Source organism: Uloborus diversus, chromosome 7 (genome assembly GCF_026930045.1).
Source record: "Uloborus diversus isolate 005 chromosome 7, Udiv.v.3.1, whole genome shotgun sequence".
NCBI classification, from domain to species: domain Eukaryota; kingdom Metazoa; phylum Arthropoda; class Arachnida; order Araneae; family Uloboridae; genus Uloborus; species Uloborus diversus.
In genome coordinates this window covers 70489809-70509880 of record NC_072737.1, presented here as the reverse complement: position 1 = coordinate 70509880, position 20072 = coordinate 70489809, and the positions used below count along the sequence as shown (strand labels likewise).

Below are 20072 nucleotides of genomic sequence, written 5' to 3'. Positions count from 1 at the left end.
TTCTACATGTCACTCCACTATTTTTTCCTTCCAGGTTGGATTTTCAAGGCTTACGTTCGAGGACCTTGACCGGTAACGCCCGGTTAGTTAATCACATGACAGCTAATGATCACGTGCTCCAATCCACCAATCAACAACTTAAAATGGTAACCGGTAGGTAACCGATAGATCATAGAACGCTGCGGTTTACCGGTTACTAACCGGTAGACCGGTGAGGTTCGTCGAACGCAACCAAAGAGGGAGTTTTGTTTTTGTGTGGTGGTGTTTCGGGACACTCTGCAAGTGATTTGCTGTGTTTTTATTTTTCAAGGTAAGGTTCTCCTATCCCTCTTATAGTTTTCGAAGCTTGAAAAAAATAATTTTTAAAATTTTATTACGACTTCACTACCTGTGAAAGTGATTTTAGAGCACTTCTTTAGACATTGCAAAAACATAAATGACGACGGGCGACAGGCTTAGGGCCCGGCTTCTGGTTCTAGTCGATTTATCAATCCCCAATGAAGATCAAGGGTCCTCCTAAATAAAACTATTCCCCCGTTTTCTAATAAAGCTATTTTTGGTGAGCAATTCCGAAGTAATTTCTCCTGATTTTAAGATTGGTTTGTGTTTGGAATTTGAATAGCTGAAAACGATTATCCCTATCTTTGCCATCTGTGCAGAGTTTTAGATCATCAATGTCTTCCATTTCAATAAAATGAATGCTGGTATGTTTCCGTTTAAAGTATCTTTACTCCCAGCAGGGTTGGCAAGTTTCTGCGGAGGTGGTTAAAACCAGTTAGAAACCGCTTAAAACCGGCATGGCAAAAACTCACAAAATGAAAAATTAATTCTTGATATACAACAGAAAATGCATGGAAAAAATAATTGTTAACCAAAGTACTGTAATTTTATTACAAAATTAGCACAGTTCAAAATCTAATGTTACATTGTTTAGACCCTGCAATTGCCTCTTAGAAAAGGTGTTTTCAAAAATCTAAACAGGTTCTCAATTTACTACGCACAAATGATGAATTTCAGAATATTCTTAAAACAGAAGAGCTAGCAGACAATGCATCAAGGAGCAAGCAATGTTCGTGAAACTCTCATCTATTGTATAACTGGTCCACTTTGTAATAACTGGGGTTGTGGTAAAATTTGGCTGGAAAAATAAGTTTTTAGAAATGGGGCCAATTTGTTTTGCAAAGCTGTGACATTAGGTACAAAATTTAGGCAAGTAAAATTCTGGCACTTTCTTCTTGAAGTGATTTCAATCACAAACAATTTAGAGGAAGCATATAAGCGAGCAAATTACAATCAGTAATGCCTGTTTACTTCTGTATATCTCTCCTCTTTCCTAAGCACCCCTGTATGATTTTTTATCCTTTGTTAAATTGATCCAAATACTATGAGCCTCTGCAATAGGAAAGTTCCCTTTCTGAACTAAATCAAGGGCACTAGCATGAGATTTTATTTTTTTAAATGATGAAATGATGTTTAATTTTTCAATTTTTTTAAAACACATCATTTACTAATTACTTGGGTTATTAAAGACATTTTTAAGTTTCTGCCAGTCTCCTCCGGTTTTTACCGGTTATAACCAATTTCTGCCACTGGCACAGCAAAAACTAGTTTCTGCCGGCAGAAAGCCAACTCTGACTCCCAGTCATCAGATCTCCATTTAACTGAATCTGCTGTCAGGGAAGGACTGGGATCCCTAAAAGGGTGGTGGAGAAGCAATGCAAGGGTGCACAATTTCTAAAACAAAAAGCTTTTTCATATGCATTTTTGGGATGGTTTCCACCTGGACAAGGGCGTATATAAGGGAGGGGCTGAGGAGGCTCGGACCCCTCCAAAATCTGGGGGAAAAATCCAAAAATGAAGGTAACTGTTTTTGGTTTTAGTCGCTCACAGATAATTTGAAAACTTTAGCTACAAAAAATAATAATTATGAATAAATAAATATATAGTGATAATAATAATTACAATACGTTAGATGAGAGATTTCCAAACTAGTTGCCGCAGGAAGAGGTGAGGGGTGCCGCAATGTGCCCTATGGTTGTTTCATATTGGCTTCATCTTAAATCAGAAGTCCTATACAGACGACTCAGAAGAAACAGTACTGATTACAGGACTACCACTTTAAGGGGACGATATATGCACACTTTTGTTAAGAAAAGAGGAAAATTATTGGGAAGGTTACAGCCTATATGTTTAAACTTGCATCGCCTAGTGAAAATTCTCAAAAAATGCTCTACTTAAAGGTGGGCTGTATTGATATTTTTAAAATTCAAAAATTTTCTAAGGCATCGTATTTTTCCAAATGGCCCCCTCCGAGAATTCTGTCTGGATCCGCCCCTGGTGCACCTTTTAGGAATCTTCACCTGGGGCCTTACTAGGATATGCGCCTAATGCATAATATGCCCAAAAGCACTCATAGGTGTTGCTTCACCTTGGAACATTCGCTTAATACAGTGATAGAGAGCGGCTCTCTTTATACATATAGTTATATTATACTATATAATTCGCTTTATAAAGTGATCTAAAGCACGATTTCGCTATCACCGGAAGCCGCGAAATATCGAAACATTTTATTATTATTAAATCCCTAATTATTTGCGACATTATTGCAAATTTTCACGGTGCCCCTGAGGAAACTTTATAGCTCCTTCCTTGCTCCTGTAGGAACTGCACATTTTGGGAATCATTTCCTGTAGCCTTACTAAAATATGCCCCTAATACATTAATACGTCCAAAAGCACTCAGAGTAGTACTTTTGCCTTCGGAACATGCTTTTAAATACAGTGATATAGAGCCGATTCTCTAGTGCAAGATTTTGCCATCTAGGGGCGTCGCGAAACATTGAAAGGTTTTATTATTTAAGCAAGTATCCAATTATTTGCGACGTTATTGCAAAATTTCTCGAATGCCTGTAGGCATTCAAGGAATTGAGCGGCAACAAGGAATGTGATGTAACGTATTGTTTTAAAAATTAGAACATGTTTGAGAAAAATAGTGGACAGAGGGGAGAGGGAGTTGGGCAAACTATGACATTTTAAGAATTGGAAGGGGAGGGAGTAAAAAATTTTAAGAAAAAGTGCAACATTTATAGAGAGCAATCCCTGCAATGATATGTTAATTGATGATGAATTGTGATTTTTGATTATCAACTCTTGTTTAAAGCCTTGAAAACAAAATTTATTTCTTTTTTCATAGGTTTTAATGCTTTTCGTCCATTTTGTAAAATTTTCTCTTCTTTGCTCTTCAAACTCATCAACTCTTTTTCACAGATGCTGAAACGTCAAGTGCTTTTACTTTCAAGTACTAGAATGCATGGAAGTGGTACCCTTGAATGGTGTGCTGACATTGTGAAATCTTTTTTTGCCAGGTAATATGAGAACTTTTTTAATTCCTTTCAGTCTTTCTTTCGTTTTTTATTTGAGAGTTTTTAAGTATTTCACGATTTTTTAATACGTAATAGGGTTTAATAGGAGGAATGTGTACAATTATTTTCAGAAAAATTCAACTTAAATCTGTTTCTGGGGGCTATCCATTTAACAAAAATTAATTAGTCCTTATTTTATCGTCTAAAGCTGTTTCTGTTGATCTTAAGTCATTCACTAGAAATTAAAAAATACATGTACAGTACAACCTTGATTTAACGATCGTCAAGGAACTGGAAAAAGTTATTGTGAAATCAAAGGTATCGTAAAATCGAGGAACATAGACATTTAATGCTGTCAAATCCAGACCAGTGAAAAGTATCATTAAATTGAGGAAATGGTTAAATCAGGCATCGTTAAATCGAAGTTATATTGTATGTATCTATGTCAAAATATCGGGGCTGTAACTAGACTTTTGTTTCAGGGTGGGTTTTACCAAACATATTGCTCGGGAAATCTATATCATTACTAATTTGATTTCATTCGTTTATTATACAGGGTGGCGACAGATTAGGGAGATCAGGGAAAAGTCAGGGAACTTTATTAATCAGGGAAAAGTCAGGGATATATCAGGGAACTTCGAAAAAATAACCAAAAATGAGGGAAAATTAATTTTATGAAGAAAATTTTTTTTTTTTTTTTGCTTTGCAAAATTAAGTACCCTAATTCCCTACGTATTTTCCACCAATTATTTGTTCAAAAAAAAAGTAAAATTAAAGAGGTGCAATTATAGACTGCCGCATATTTGTGCATCTTTTTTAATCAACGTCAAAGTATTGAATCTTACTTATTAACCACAGGATAAACTTCCTAAGATTGCTTCTGTGTTTGTAAAATTGTTTATTTTACGTAGCTTCAAGTTTCCTTACACGCTTTCAATGCTACGTAAAATAAACAACCCTGCTGACAAAGATGAAGCCGTCATAAATGCTTTAGCTCCTTTGCCTTTATTCCATTGTCTTGAAGTAAATAGCGTACTGTCATCACGATTTTAAGAAGAAAAATTTTTATATTTTCTATATTTTTTGAATTAATACGAATAAAAGCTTAAAAGTTATTACTTCTTCACGTTTTTAATTTACTTGCTAAAATTGAACTTTAAATAAAAAAACTTAGTTTTTTGCCATTATACTATTTGCTGTCGCCGCAGTTTATAAAAGTTTTTTTTTCTTCAGACTTAACTGATTCTTTTATTTTAAAACCATGTTGTATTTGGTACAGATGTGATATACCCCCCCCCCCCCCCCATTTGGCGACATCCGATTTTTTGCACAAAATTGAAATATTTTTCTCGCCAATTAAGCGATAAATTTTTAAGCATGGCATCCCTGGTGAAACTAACCTGTGGTTGGCAACGCGAAGGCAAACTTGTTCGAACTTGTTTACTTGGGTTCTTTACTTGGTTTTACGCAGGAGAGATACGTGTTGTTTTGTGCAATATACCTTACAGAAATGCTTATTTTGTGTTAGTTTAGATTCAGTAGTTGTGTTTTGAAGTAAAAACATTAGAAAATGCCAGTTTCTTCAAACTTGAAGGTTAATTAAAAGTTAACTCCAACGTGGTGTGTATCTGTAACGCGCCATTGTCAGATGATGTTTTGTTTTGGACTGAGTGTGAGGATTTATACCATAAAAAGGTAAGTTCTTTATTTTAGAATTCACATAAAAATTCTCACTTCGGAAATTCTTTGTTTTTTACAAATCCTTGAGGGGTTCTTGTAGCTTTTAGATTTATTTTTACTGTATGTTAATTAATTTTACAAAAATAGTTCGGTTATTTTGTTCTAAAAGTTAATTCTTATCGATGCCACGAATTATTTAGACATTAACGTGCCTCCTTTAGGTACTGAATTTTATGTTAACAATTGAAAGTTCTTTCGGTTGTACTCTTAAAAATGCTGAATTTTATTAATAAATCTGCACAATAATGGTGCATATTTCACACTTAAAACTGTCATTATTGTACACTGAACGGAAGGAGCCACCCTTGGGTGTACATACACATGAATATGCATAATATACATAAATATACATAATTGTGACCATACTCCGACTGTAATGTATATTAACAGTCGGAGGGATAACGGACCGAGCGGAGCGAGGTCCTGGAGAGCCAGAGGTCTCATAGTACTTTCGTAATGAGACCGAGGCAGGGCCGGCGAGCCGAGGTCTCATTAAGAAAGTACTATGAGACCGAGGGCTCGTATCCCGGAGAAATGATGAAAAAACAATTAATGCATTAATTTCGACTTGTAATTAATACAATAATTTATTTCATTGTATTTTAATATGTTTACGAAAAACCCCGGCCCTGTACATTTTTGAAGCATATATTCGTGATGTTTTTTGTTGTGCTTTTATGTTGTTTTTATATATATTGTGTTCTGAAGTGCTTTGATCATGTTTTTTTATCTGATTTTTTCCTGTTGGCGCTAAAAAAGCATCGCTAAGAACGATGTATGACATATGTCGTCATGCATCGTTTTCTTGGCGACGCTTTCTTGGCGCCAACAGGAAAAAGTCGCCAAGGGTGGGGTATATCACATCAGTTCCTTGTATTTTTCTTTTATGTATTTTGAAATTAACCAATTACTTTTTTTTTTCTTCTTCTTTTCTTGCATTTCAAAGCTGTTTGTTACAAAAGCAATCTAAGATTTTTTTCGATTCATACTGAAATCGTTTGAAATAGAGTTAACTTGTGTATTTAAGTAAATATCTTTATTTTTTTATTGTTATAATGCTGTATTCATTTATTAAAACCTATGTTCTTGATTAGAGAAAAGCTCCCTATGAATGGATGTCAAAAGGTTTCATCTGTTTTGCATGAATATATCAATTAGTTATGTAAGAATATAACTACAATACTTCTATTCTTTCACTATTACTTATTAATCTTGCAACAATTGTTACCCTGTTTGAAAATTTAGTTTAAAATAATTTTATTTACTTTTTAGCTCTATCATAAATACACATATATTTTTAAGAGTGATTTTAATAGTTTCTTAAAATTCTTATGCTAAGCGGTTACTGGAAGTAAAGTTTTTTTTTTTAAATTTTCTATAATCTTTCCATGTAAAAGAACATGGAAAATTAGTTAAAAAGAAAATTAATTAAATTTGGAAAGATTTAATTTTCTAAAACCTTTCCAAAGAAATTTAATAAACTTTTTTGTAGGTTTTTCTTCCAAAAAAATTGACTTGATATGTTTTTTTTAACCATTTTAATAAAAAAAGTAGCATTTTTTCTAAATATATCTTTAGTTCAGCAACTTTACACAACTTGAAACGTTTAAAATACTGCATTTTATACAAACATACAATGGATTTCAAGTAGAGCAAAGAAAGGAAACCATTATCATTGGTAACGTAAATCAGGGAAATTTGGTGAACTTAATCAGGGAAAAGTCAGGGAACTTTTTTTCACAGTTCCTGTCGCCACCCTGTTATATTATTTTTTGTTATAATAGGCTTTCTCAAAGGAGGATACATTCAAGGAATGCCCTCCAAGGTGGGTAGGGGATCATGGCCCAGACTGTGCCATTGAAATAAGGGGAAGGGTTAAGGGGTATATGTCTTTTTTTGGGGGGAGGCGGCTCTTGCACTTGGGGAGCTTTGTAGTACTTGGGGGATGGGCACCCCTGAACAAATTTAACCCATTCCACCCTATATTGTACATAAATTTTGTTTTTGAGGCAAGTTTTATGAGAGTAATATTAATAATACTATAGTAATTACAGCCCAGTGTTAGGATCTTGCTTCTTGCAAAATGGTTGAATTCATGAGATGATTCATTATAGTACTGTTTGTTATTTGTTGTTGTTTATTTTGCACAAGATATGTTAAATAAACTGCAATATTAAAAATAAAGATTTAAATACAGTTGTCATAATGATTTCTGCAGTGAATTTTCTAACCTTCAAAATGAAAAAACTTACACAGTCATAGGTGGCTTGTGGGGCGGGGGGGGGAGCAAGGGGCAGCCCAGGCCCCCCTCCCCCAGTTTTCATAGTTAAAAATTAATGATTGATTGAAAAGATATTTTTGGGGGTGGGGATGGATTGATTTATTTTAGGAAAGTAAAAACTAAAAACTCTAAAAAATGGACTTTTCTCATCTTATTTCATAAAAATACTTTGAATTGGAAGAAGAAAGTCTACGTTGGCTATCCGTCCCGATTTTTAATCCATATTCCACATTTTTTGGAGGTTATTGAATCAGTTATGTTAAATCTTAAATCTAGCCCAATTTTACAAAAAAAAAAAAAATCTTCAGGGGCTATGCCCCCTAACCCTACATACTTCTTTTGAACCCCCACCCCCCACTTTTTTGGAGCACCAACTGCCTATGTCTAACAGTCCTATTGTTTGTGGGGCTGGTAGATGCTGCACACAACTGACTTGGAGAAATATTATGAAACAACTGAGAAAGATATGTGTGTTGGCAGGGGGGGGGGGGATTATAGTGCAAGTTGCAACATCAAAATTTTTGATTGGGATTTTTAATTTTTTTTAGTTATTTAAATTTATTGATTTATTTTTATTTAAATTATTTATTTGTTTTGTGTGTGTGTGCACGTATGTCAATTGGCGTAGCACAAAACTTTTCTAATATACTAGTAACAATAATAATTAAAAATGAATAGATAAGTAAATATATTTTTTAAATAATTAAAATAAAAAAGAGGGTTAAACGTAAAAAATAAAAAAGGGCAAAGGCATTGAGAAAAATGAGGGGAATGGGAGATTTGTGCCATTGAACTTAGGGGGGGGGGTACCCTTAAATGTAGGGTTGATCTTTTTGCCAGATTAGTTGAAAAAATGTTTTGGAGAAACCTTTGTGTTCTTTGGCCGAAAGATATTTTTACCAAGCTTGGCTTTTCCCATGTTTTTTTTCCACCTTTGGCAAAAACGTGTCTACTCTATATGTCTGTTAAATCAGTTGCATTTTAGGTTTAAAATATTACAATGCCAACAAATGCTATGTGAACTCAAATACTCTTAGTCTATGCTTAAAAAACTTATTTTTACATTGAATATTATGAAGCTAACTGAAAATTTAACTATGTCTGCATAAGTTAAATTATCAGGACAAATAAAAGAAACTTTCATTTTAAAACCTATGAAAATCACTTTTATTTAAATCATTTGAGACATCTTGCTAAGAGTTCTTAATCTTTTTTCTTTCTCTTATAGGAATAATGTCAAGAAAATACTATTTATTCCGTATGCTAATAAGGATTATGATGAATATGAGGCAATAATGTCTCCACCACTACAAAAACTAGGTAAAATACTTTTGGCATATATGGATATATGTGTTAAAAGAGAGAGAGAGAGAGAGAAAGAAAGAAAAGTTCAAAAAGAAGAAAGAAAAAGATAAAGAAAAAAAAATAAGAAATAACTAAATGAATAAACAAATAAAAATGCTAATTGTACTAATTACATTTAATATATTTAAAAAATTAAATGACTTGACATTTTTAGAAGAAGATTCATTGTTAAATTGGTTTATTTTTCTTTCTTTTTTTTTCTTTCTACTGTGTAGTGTGAAATGAGAATCTAAAACTTAAAAATTCTGTGAAAAATGAACAAGCACCAAGTATTTATCCGAAGATTTAATATGATTTGCTATTTAACAATGAAGAAAGTAAAAGCGTTGAGACATAAAACAGATTAGATAAAATATGAACAAATTGGATAAAAAAATTCTTAATTTTATGTAACTGATAAATAAATGACATGAAAAATTTGCTTGAAATCCTCCTGGCAGTTCAAATTTACTTCAGTGTATTTTCAACCTTTAAAAATAATTTTTGTTTGTTTGGTACTGTTGTGTAGGGGAGGGGAAGGTTTGCTATATTTGAACTCAATATCCCACATTTATTTTCCAGAGTCTGATTACATTTATTTAATGTCACCATTGAATGAGTAAGTGTTTTGAAAGTCTAATTTAAAGATATTGAAATGAGAAGTGAAATATGTATACTATAGGGAAATATTATGAACTTTTGAATTTTTTTTTGGTAAAACTAAAATGTTTTTAGTAATTTAAAAACTTAACATTTAAATACAAATAATTTTCAGTTAATTAGAACAGCTGTTTTGCTATTTGTAGACACATTTAGTTTTTTCTTATTAGTCCTTAAGAAAGGGAAAGTACAAGAAAGAAAATTTTAGTTATTTGGAAACACTATGACAATTGAATTAGTTAAGATTTATGACTAGTGATGTGGATCGGGTAAATACCCAGCGGGTAGGTAAATATTTTTTGAGTATTTACCCAAGGCTGGGTAAATATCCAAAAACTGGGTATTTAATAAAAAATGCAAAAAACCGAATGAGAATTTTTTTTTAAATCTAAATATGAAATAATTGGTGAAACTGATATATACATATGTATTACACAGTTTATAATATTTTTTATTGGAAGACTTGATGAAATCATGAAAGAAACATATTGTGAACCAAAGAACCTTTCTTTTCAATGTCATAATTGGAGAAGTATAAGCAATTCATTATGAACTTCAGGATTTCAAAATCACAATCTAGGTTAATCATATCCAAAATGAAAAAAAAAAGGAAGCATGAGGGATGTTTGGAAGAATAAACTGAGAAGTTATTGAGAAACTATGGTGTTATTTATTTTATTGATATTTAAGTGATATCATGGAAAATATAGAAACAGTTTTCACATTAATAAACAAAGAAAAAAAAAAGCAAAATTTTCTTTTTTGTTGCCTTGCTCATTTGCATTTGCTCCCCTGTAGGGTGAGAAGGTAAATATTTTTTTGGGTATTTATCAGAAGGCAGGGTAAATCCCCTAGTAATTGCGCATTTTGCAAAAAATTTTTAGGTAGTATTAAAAGGTGACTATTATCTTTTTTAAACATAAACCCTAAAACAAAAGATTAAAAATTTTAAATGTTTATGTATATTATGTGTGTGTATATATATATATGTGTGTGTGATACAGAATACACCTGAACAATTGAACTAAGTTTGGAGGAAATTTCTGCATAAGATATAAGTAAATAAATTGTAATAATAAATTGAGCAACATTTCGTTACATTTTGATGTCATGCAGGGACATATTACTGGGTTATTAAAGACTAGGACCTTAAAAAATTGATGTTTGCTTTTTTTTTTGTAACCAGTTAAGCTTTTTTCTTTTTGTAGAATGGCTTTTTCTATCTGAAATTTGGCTATCAACATTGATTAGGCGTATCCAACACATTTAATTTGAATATCATATTAGATTGCTAAGCTGTTTTACACACTAATTCTTTAAATATGTGATCAAAATACAATTTTGAGCAAAAATTTATTGTTTTGTATATGGTTGGTTGTATATATACATAATGGAATACATACAGAAAAGTATTTTAGATGAATATAAATTTTTGAAATAAATACCCGGGTATTTACCCATTTTGGGTATTTACCTGGGTATATACCCTGGGTATTTACCCCTAAAAATAAATACCCGGGTATTTTACATCACTATTTATGACACAAGTTTCCTTAGTATTATTAAAGTATGGAAACGAAGGTGAGCACAATTAAAAAATAAATTAACCATAATTAATAAGCCAGTAGTTAAAGTGCAAACCATGAATTAAATGCTGGAAAATTAAAGCATAGAAATATTGACAATAGTTGTGCAAGGAAACTAAATCTTATAAGGTGGTGTTACAAGTTAAAACTGTAGTAAGTTCTGCAGCATACAGGATCTAGGCATATCATTCTTGACTACCAGTTAGAAGAAAACCTCACTTGTTGTGTTTTATATTCTTTTGTCATTTAAGATTTCATAAACCTTTGGGATGTGCTTGACTTAAAAAATTTTGTGTATTTTTCTTATGAATATTCACTGCTAAAGACAAATATGACTGTTTTTCCCCTTCATCCAGGTATTTTCAAAAAAAGTTATATGAGTTCAAAATCTTCCTTATATTTTAACTGTTTTTTTTACTAATGATATATTATTTTATCTGAACAAGTGAGGGGTCTGAAAAAAAAGGGGAAGGGGCAGGGTATTTGGCTCAAGTGATAAAGATTGTCAAAAAAGAGGTTCTAAGTTTCCTTTTTACTACATTTTGTAATTAAATTATTTTTATGTGGTAGTTCACGCCTGCACCAACCATTCGCTTTTCTCATTTTTTTGATAACAAAGTAAAAATATGAAGAATGTAAATCCGTGTGATTAATTCTTTGGATCGCACATACTCTGCTTTATTCTTTTTCTCAATGGGAAGCCTTTCCAGAAAGGTTTTATAAATTTGCAAGCATTTTGAATAGGAAGTATTATTGTTTTCACCAAAGATTATGTTTTGTTCTTTTCTCTGTAGAGAGAAGGATTTTTTTCTCCCAGGATCAAGTTTCTTACAAACCTGGATCAAATCTCTTTGTATGAAGGAGACTTGATCATTTTTCATACTTTTGGTTTTTCTAAAAAAATAGTTCATTATAATAAATAGACTTAAACAGTGGCGTAGCTAGACCCGACATTCGGGGGGGGGTTACTTCTTATATATATATATATATATTATACATATGTAATATATACATATATATATATATATATATATATATATATATATATATATATGTGTATAATCGCTTGGAATTTTTCCCTTTTCTTCTTTTTTTTTTTCTTTCTCTTCTCTCTTCTTTTTCTCTTTTTTTTTTTTTTTTTGAGACTAACTTTTCGGGGGGGGGGGTTTGTCCCCAAAACCCCCCCCTTAGCTACGCCCCTGGACTTAAAACACAGTACAGCATTTTGATGGGGAAGAATATGTTCTAAATACATAATGTGACGTCGTTTAGTTCCATTAACTCAAACAAAAGTTATAAGCTCCAATAAAGAAGGAGATCAACTGTCCCTAGTTTCTCCTATTGTTTAATGTTTTGCTTTGTAAATAAACTTGCTTTGTACAGCAAAGAACCGAGTAATTGCATTTTTGTATGATTTTTCTGAAGTTTTGTTTTAAAAAGGGAAATGTGCATCCCATTGGACTTTGACTCATAGAATAAAATTGTAGTTATTTTATGTATTTCATTATCAATGTTTAATCAAAAATGGATGTGATTCGTAAAGGCATGAAACAACTCATTAAAAAATAAATAAATTTATTTATTAAAAATGCATTGAAAAAAATATATGCTCCTTTTATTACCAGTTTTAATTCGAATTTAAATGGGCAATCGCCCATCACCTTTTTCTTAAGGCTCCTCACTTGAACAGATGTTAAAGGTGAATAATATCTGGGAAGAAAAATAAATTATTGAATTAAATAAGTCATTGTAAAGTACGTTTTTTTTTTTTTTTTTTTTGGTGCAAAATTTGAAATTTGTTCTCTGCTAGGACTTTTTGAATGATGGGAAAGAATGAAGTTCAATTCCAGATTCAGCTCTGAAAAATATGTAAGGATCATCGAATGAAACCTAAGAAGGACAAGTGTTATTTTGTGTAAAATCTTTTACCTTAAACCATTTTCAACAAAACAAACACAAATAATTAAAGAAGTTTTTTTTTTTCCTTTTATGTAGGCTTTGCTTTAGAGAGTATTCATCACAGTCCTGATCCAAAATCAGCTGTCAGCAGTTGCGAGGCAATATTTATTGGTTTGTGATTTTATTCTGTTTTTCAACATTTTCTTTTGATTTTTTTATGTAATACTGCATAAGAATATGCACTTTTATCAAATCAAAGGTTATCTTATCTTTTAGGTGGTGGTAATACATTCCTACTTTTGAAAACTTTATATGAACATCAGTTAGTAGATTTGATTCGTAAAAGAGTATTTGAGGTATTTTTCTGTTTTTACTGTAATTTTAATTTAAAGTAAAATCTGCCAGTGATTTAATAGCAATTTTAAAAAAGCTGTTGTGATTTTTTTTTAATTAATGAAACATTTTTGGAAATGGGAAAATTGTTTTTAAAATATTGTAAACACATGTGTTTATTTAAATAGAAAAATATAGTTCAAGGTACAAGGTTTATTAAAATGTGGATTTAAAAATACCAAAATTTCTCTCAAAAATAATTATTGAGAAAACTGCAGTGGGGGGGGGGGACATTCAAACCCCTTTTAATGGCATGGCATTTGTTCTTTTTAAAGAAACTCTTTTGCAGAAGATAAGTATATCAATATTAATTAGCAGCAAAAAAAAGAAAAAGAAAAGTGCTTCTGCCAAAAGCCAAAAAAATTACTGAAATCCTATAATGAAAAATTATGACTTAATAACAATATGGCAAGCAAACAAATATACTTGAGCTCAAAACGATTCCCTGAGGTTGGGTGTTACAATAGTGCAAAACTGTGTTAGCGGAATCTCGACAAAACTTTGAAACGTTTCTTTGTCAATGTTGCAAATTTTATAAATTTAAAACATTATGCATCATTTCAAAACTATGCTTTTAGACACGTTTTCTTGGAAAATGGAAATAATCTGCCAACCAATAGCAACGTTATGAAAGGTGGAGGAAACGTTGTTGTGTTTCTTGAAATGTATTGCTGTTAGGATTCATTACTATTAAAATCAATCAAAATAAAAACTGAAAAAATAATAGTAAAAAAACATTGCCTTCATCTTATTTAGCAAATTGGGAAATGTTTCAGTAAAAAATATACTTTTTCCAAAACTTTTGTATCAAAGCTAAAATTAGTTGAAAGTTTTGAAGTTTGATTCAATTGAAGCAAATAATGTTGATGGAAAAGAATAATGTTATGTTTGTCTGAAGATGTGTATGTGCTTGTTGAGTAAACATATGAATTTAAATATTTTCATTAAATACTGTCAATTGCAGTTTATGCAGTTGACAGTATTTAATGAAAATGCTAATTAATAATAAAGATTTTATAGCTTTTACTTTTAAAAAAAAGTAATGTATGATCAGGGCTTAATTTCCAACAAAAAGGTGCAAGAGCCTTATATTCATCATAACTTATGTTCATTTGCATATAGTTGAAAGTGCTTCCAATCTAAAATAAAAAAGTAAAGAAACCTGTACACCAAAAAGGAGAAGTACATACTAATTGAGCTCTGTTTATGATGTTTTACTCAATTTCCTTTGTGAACAATTCATTATAGGACTCAAAAACAAAATTACTTAATGTACTGTATCTGTTAGTATTAATAACAAAAAAATTTTATTCTAGGAAAACATTCCTTATATGGGCAGCAGTGCTGGCTCGAATGTTGGGACAAAAAGTATTTGCACCACAAATGATATGCCTATATGTTATCCTCCATCTTTTGAAGCTTTAAAACTAGTCCCATTTAACATTAACCCTCATTATTTGGATCCTGATACTAATAGCAAGCACATGGGAGTAAGTAATCTTTTTCATTTTTTTCTTAAATTTGTTTTTTTTTTTTTTTTAATCTTATCAAATATCCTTTTAATATTATTTTAGATTTTAATTTCAGTCAAATTGTCTTACATTGCTTAGAAGGATGACAATGTATTTAAAAAGTTCACTGTGTTTTAGGAAACTCGAGAGCAGAGAATTAAAGAATATCATGAACAACCAGATTGTGCTCCTGTATTGGTTTGTATATTTCAAGCATGTGGCTGATCATTTTGAGTAAAAATATGACAACTTGTATACATGTACAAATAAAAGCATTTAAAAAGAGTTTAGAAACTCTGCAAGCAGCTGTTTTGGGGTTATAAAATCAAACCCCTTCTTCAATGCATCAAAAGAATGATGAAACGCAAAGTCGGACAACCGACAAGCGAACGAGAAAAAAAAAAGAAAGATATGGATGAGTAAATGTTATGCACTCTTTTTATGCACTGAAGAAGTTATTAGATTTTATAACCCCGAAACAGCTGTTTGCAGAATTTTTTAACTCTTTTTAAATGCTTTTATATGTACATGTATACAAGTATACAATATTTTTACTCATTTCATTGTACACAGTTTTTGACTGCTTCTTTTACATAACTGAGAATTATGTCATTTTAATTCTTCTTACTTTTTTCTCATTATTTTTTCCCTTAAATGAAAAAATAACTGATTAAGATGTTAACCAGCAGCTGCCATGCTGTATTAATGCTGCTGCTACAACAGTTTGTGCCACCTAGGACATTCTGTTAATTGGTCATCCTTCATTTCAAAACACAATAAAAACTAACATAACATAGACAGGGTTGGGTTTTGGACAGTCCAAAACTGGTTTTGGGCAGGACAGGTGGCTTTTACTGTCCAAAACTGTCCGAAAGCATCTTAAACTGCTCAAAAGTAGAATGGCTGAAGGAGTATAGTTTAATAAACCTGTATTTACTGCAATATTTGTAATGCAGAAATATTAATAAATTTTAATGTTCTTTGAAATTTTCATTTAGAAATATTTTACAAAAAGATTGCCAATAACTCTTGCAAAAAATGTCATTATGTAAGAATTGGTAGTGTTAATGAAATGAAATTCACAACACTATCAAGAAAACCAATTTACTTTACTAATACTTTTCAAAATTACTTTTATTTTTTACAAAAAAAAAAAAAAAAAAAAAAAACAACACATATCTTATAGCACAATTGATTTTCTTTTTTTTTTTAATTTTGAGAAACAGTAAAATTTTGCTACTTGTAAATAGATTCATGTAGATGTTATCTTCTTTAGTTTTGATTGCTTTAAACATGTTATAGTAATTTATTCCAAAAAAAAAGGAAGATCTTTTTAGTTTATTACTAGTTATTGTCTCTTTCATGTAAAGTTATAAAATTGTGAACAAATCTGAATAATACTCTGTTGTTGTATTTTAGTTCAGACTTTTTTCTTTTTTATTTGATTTGTACCTATGTCATAGTCATAGGAGCCTTGAGAAATGCTACTGCATTTTTATTTATTTATTTATTTTTTTTTTTTTGTTTTTTTGTGCTGTTTCAATCATTTGTGTTTGAAGCTACACTTTTATGAATTTTTATTTTAGGGACTTCGAGAAGGTAGCTGTTTACTGGTTGAAGATATGAAAGCTACTTTATTGGGTTTGCTTCCTGCAAAATTGTTTTGCAAGTAAGTTTTGTTAGTTAACCAATAAGTGACCAGCATCATATTTATTGGCCAGTTTTACTTCAATTCCATTTAAAGCAAATTACTTTCCTTTGCAAAACAGAGAAATAACAATGTTATATTGCACAAGTTGCAGATTACTGCAACACATGTTTCGGGGTTGCAAGGAATCCCCTTTTCAGTGCAAAACAACTGAGTGTATGGATGAAACAATGTCCGACAAAAGCTTTTTGCCGGATGTGGAGTAGCAGTGTGTGGGCAACTAACTGTTCATGGGCTGCACTTTTAGGAGCCTCGCAATGAAGCATTGATTTTCGTTTCAAAATACCCAAACTTCCGAAATTATCTAAGCATACGAAAATAATAATAGTCAATGAAAAATGCAATCAAGTGTTTCAGTTTTATCACCAATATAGAGAAGACGAACAATGTTAACTCTTTTTATAACATATTAGTCCTATTTTGTTTCATGATGCTGTTTATAATGTAACCATTGCTGTTTTTTTTTAACTCCCTTTGTATTTATGTTTTAGGCTGCTATGCCCCATAAATTTATAAAGTTGCAGTTTGCAAGGAATTTTTTTTTACTTTATGCATGAAAAAGCATTTTTTTTCTAGGAATATAAGAATTGCTCTTCTATGTAGACGCCGCTTAATGTGATCATGGCTAATGTTATCAGGATTGCAAAGTCCTAAAACATTTGTATATTAACAGGCGTTAAAAAAGTCGGATATTGTAATCAGGGTTTGTTTATTGTTATCACCTTTTCATAAACTTTCAATCTTTTCCCTTTTTTTGTTCCTCTATCACAGAAACACTAAGACAAACCTTGACAAGACTAACTTTCTGTGTGGCATTTTGTGGTTTCAAATAGCAATGCAATCTTTTTCTAGAAAGGTAACAACAGGATGTTTGTTTTTAGTGACCACAGACTCTCTGTAAGATGCCTTTTGTTTGCACATGCAAAAGTTGGACATGCTGCTTGTGGTGAGCTCTTCTCCCACTGAGAGAGAATTAATGTAACTTCTAGTGAATCAAGTTCTCTTCTTATATGTAAAGCATAAGAATTTTTCTTCCTGTCCAGTTACACTCAAAACTTTACTTTAAACAATCAAAAAATTTAGCAATCGAGAAAAAAACTATCAAGGAAAAATTGACATTTTAAAGCGTTTTGACAATTTAACCATGATGAATCAAAGATATGTTGCAGCACAGTCCATTATTTTAAGTAAAATATCCCATATTATTTTAAGTAAAGAAATTGGGTGCCTAAAAGTATTAAACCTTGAGAATACTTTCTACTCTTCAGAATACATGATTTTAAATTTCCCTATATTTATTTATTTAATTATTGTAGAAAGCTATACTTATGAAGAAATTAATTAGCAAAATTTTATGCTTGGTTATTTATAATTAATCATATCTTAAAAGTAAATAATTCTTTTGATTATTTACTTATGCCAAGGTCTATTTTGGTATAGCAATGTTTTGGCTATGCCCCTTTAGAAAGCTCTACTTATGAAGAAATTAAATTAGAAGATTTTTTTTTAACTTATTTAATTAATCATCAAGAAATGAAGTATAAATGTGAATATTAAACACTTATGAACTATTAATTCAAAAAATCTTTATGGTTTTCTGAAAATAAAATTGTTTTTCTTACAAATAGTATTTAGACAAAATAAACCTGGTTTAAACCAAATTTTTATTTACTGCAAATGTCATTTTTAGTTAAAAATAAGAGCCTTGCAAAATTCAGTTGTCCACACTCAATTTTGATGCTGCTATGCCACTGTTTCAGATCAGTATGTTTTACTTTTAATTCACTTTCAGGGGGGAAGAACCCAAAGAATATGAAATTGGAAGTGATATGAGTTTTCTGCTTGATGATGAAAATTAATGGAATATGCCTATTTTTCATACTGTTTGGTAAAAATTATTTTTAGATTTCTAAGAGCATCTAATAAAGAATGTTATTTGATTTTGTATACATGTCTTTGTATTTTATTTACATAGTTTTTATTCTTAATTTGAAGATTTATATTATTTTAAGTTATACATTATGCAATGTTGCAGGGTTCGCCTATATATATATATATATATATAAATATATATATATATATATATATATATATATATATATATATATATATATATATATATATATATATATATCATGATATTTTGATATTTTTGATATTTATTTTTTCAACTACGGTATTTTCAATATAAACAGTATATTAATCTAGTAATATTGTTCATTTATTATTAAAAATAACCAAAAAGTTATGTACTATTTTTTTATGATGTATTAATACATCATTAATAAAACAAAGTAAAATAATATTCCTTTTTTTACTTGTATTTTATGTTCATAAAATTATTATTAATGTAACAATTTTAATTTGTCTTAAAATTGCCTGATTAAATATTAATTATTGTTCATAAAAAAAGAAAATGTCTCATGACTGTACACTTCTGAATCATATAACTGTAAAAGTAGCTAACAAAAGAAAAATGAGTGATGCTAAATTAACTCCATTAAAATTGATAGAAATATTAGATATAAATAATGAAAGAAACCTTAATTTTAAGTTTACATATTGTAATTATAATATAAGGAAATAAAGTGATTCGAGGATACATTTACTTTTTTGAAGGCTTAAGTTTGTGATTATTGAAAATATCGGATGTATATGAAAATATCCGATATATATCAAAATATCTGATATATATCAAACTATCGGATATTTTCGATATTTTAGAAAATATCATGATATTTTTGAACCTTGCAATGTTGAAAATATACATATAAAAGGATTTGATGCAATTTAATGTTGTAGCTAGAAATTAAACTAGATGCGTACAAGGTTGGGGTTCCGGAATATTACTTCAAGTACTAAAATTTAGCTGGGTTTCGTTTGAAAATCCTAATATGTCTGCAAAATGGACTAATTACTAGAATCGTACCAAAAAGACGTTTTTAAAAATCTGTTGAAAATATAATAAATGCTGGGTATAAGCGCACCTGGAAAGACATGGACAGTGGTCAAAGTTTCTCATGAAAACCATGATGACTCATGCTTGGAGGGTCCCGGGTTCGATCTTAGCCGGTCGAAGATCCACCTTCTTCATTAGTGGTGACTGGGGACGTTAAATATGCTCGTGGTCACAAAGTCATCCAAGTGAAACAATACCTCTGGGGGGTCCTGGACCAGGGATTGTGTGGTTTCTGGTCTGGATAAAAGAATCAGAGCTGTCCTCAGGGTCCCATCCAACTGGTTAAACCACAAACAGTGGTAGGTATGCGGGACCCTGGGTTCTATATGCAACATGAGAAAAGCCTAGTGGCTTAGTGGTAGCGCTTCCACGCCACAGGCCCGGGTTCTGTTCCCGTGTCTGGTATGGTTAACTCTGCCATTCATCCATTCAGTGGGTCAATAAAATGAGCACCAAGCGTGCTTGGGAACTAAACCCTGGGGGTTTCGGGTTCAACTGACCACCTAACCGGAACATTTGCTTAGCACCCCAGAGCCTTTGGTCGGGAAGAAAGATGGGCACAGTACTGTGTCACTGGGTTCGGTATGTAACATAAGTTTCTGAAAATTCCTTTTATTCTCACCCTATGTG

At 31.0% G+C, this 20072-nt stretch overlaps 1 protein-coding gene across 2 annotated transcripts; it reads left to right on the top strand.

Moving 5' to 3' along the window:
• Positions 1-233: 233 nt before the first annotated feature.
• LOC129226024 (alpha-aspartyl dipeptidase-like) lies at positions 234-18399 on the top strand. Of its 2 annotated transcripts, none has more exons than XM_054860598.1 (9): positions 234-310; positions 3267-3364; positions 8611-8702; positions 12968-13042; positions 13148-13227; positions 14581-14754; positions 14914-14973; positions 16362-16444; positions 18276-18399. In XM_054860598.1, the coding sequence occupies exons 2-9, from the start codon at positions 3267-3269 to the stop codon at positions 18340-18342; spliced, it is 729 nt and encodes a 242-aa protein (XP_054716573.1). In that variant the 5' UTR covers positions 234-310; the 3' UTR covers positions 18343-18399. The 2 variants fall into 2 exon arrangements, with proteins under 2 accessions (XP_054716573.1, XP_054716574.1); XM_054860599.1 differs by lacking the exon at positions 234-310 and adding an exon at positions 426-559.
• Positions 18400-20072: the final 1673 nt, after the last annotated feature.

Excerpts from the sequence above, each read along its gene's own strand:
- LOC129226024 (XM_054860598.1), top strand. The coding sequence starts at position 3,267 with ATGCTGAAACGTCAAGTGCTTTTACTTTCAAGTACTAGAATGCATGGA. Across the intron at positions 14,974-16,361 it reads CAGATTGTGCTCCTGTATTG|GGACTTCGAGAAGGTAGCTG; the intron begins GTTTGTATATTT and ends TTTTTATTTTAG. Across the intron at positions 16,445-18,275 it reads CCTGCAAAATTGTTTTGCAA|GGGGGAAGAACCCAAAGAAT; the intron begins GTAAGTTTTGTT and ends ATTCACTTTCAG.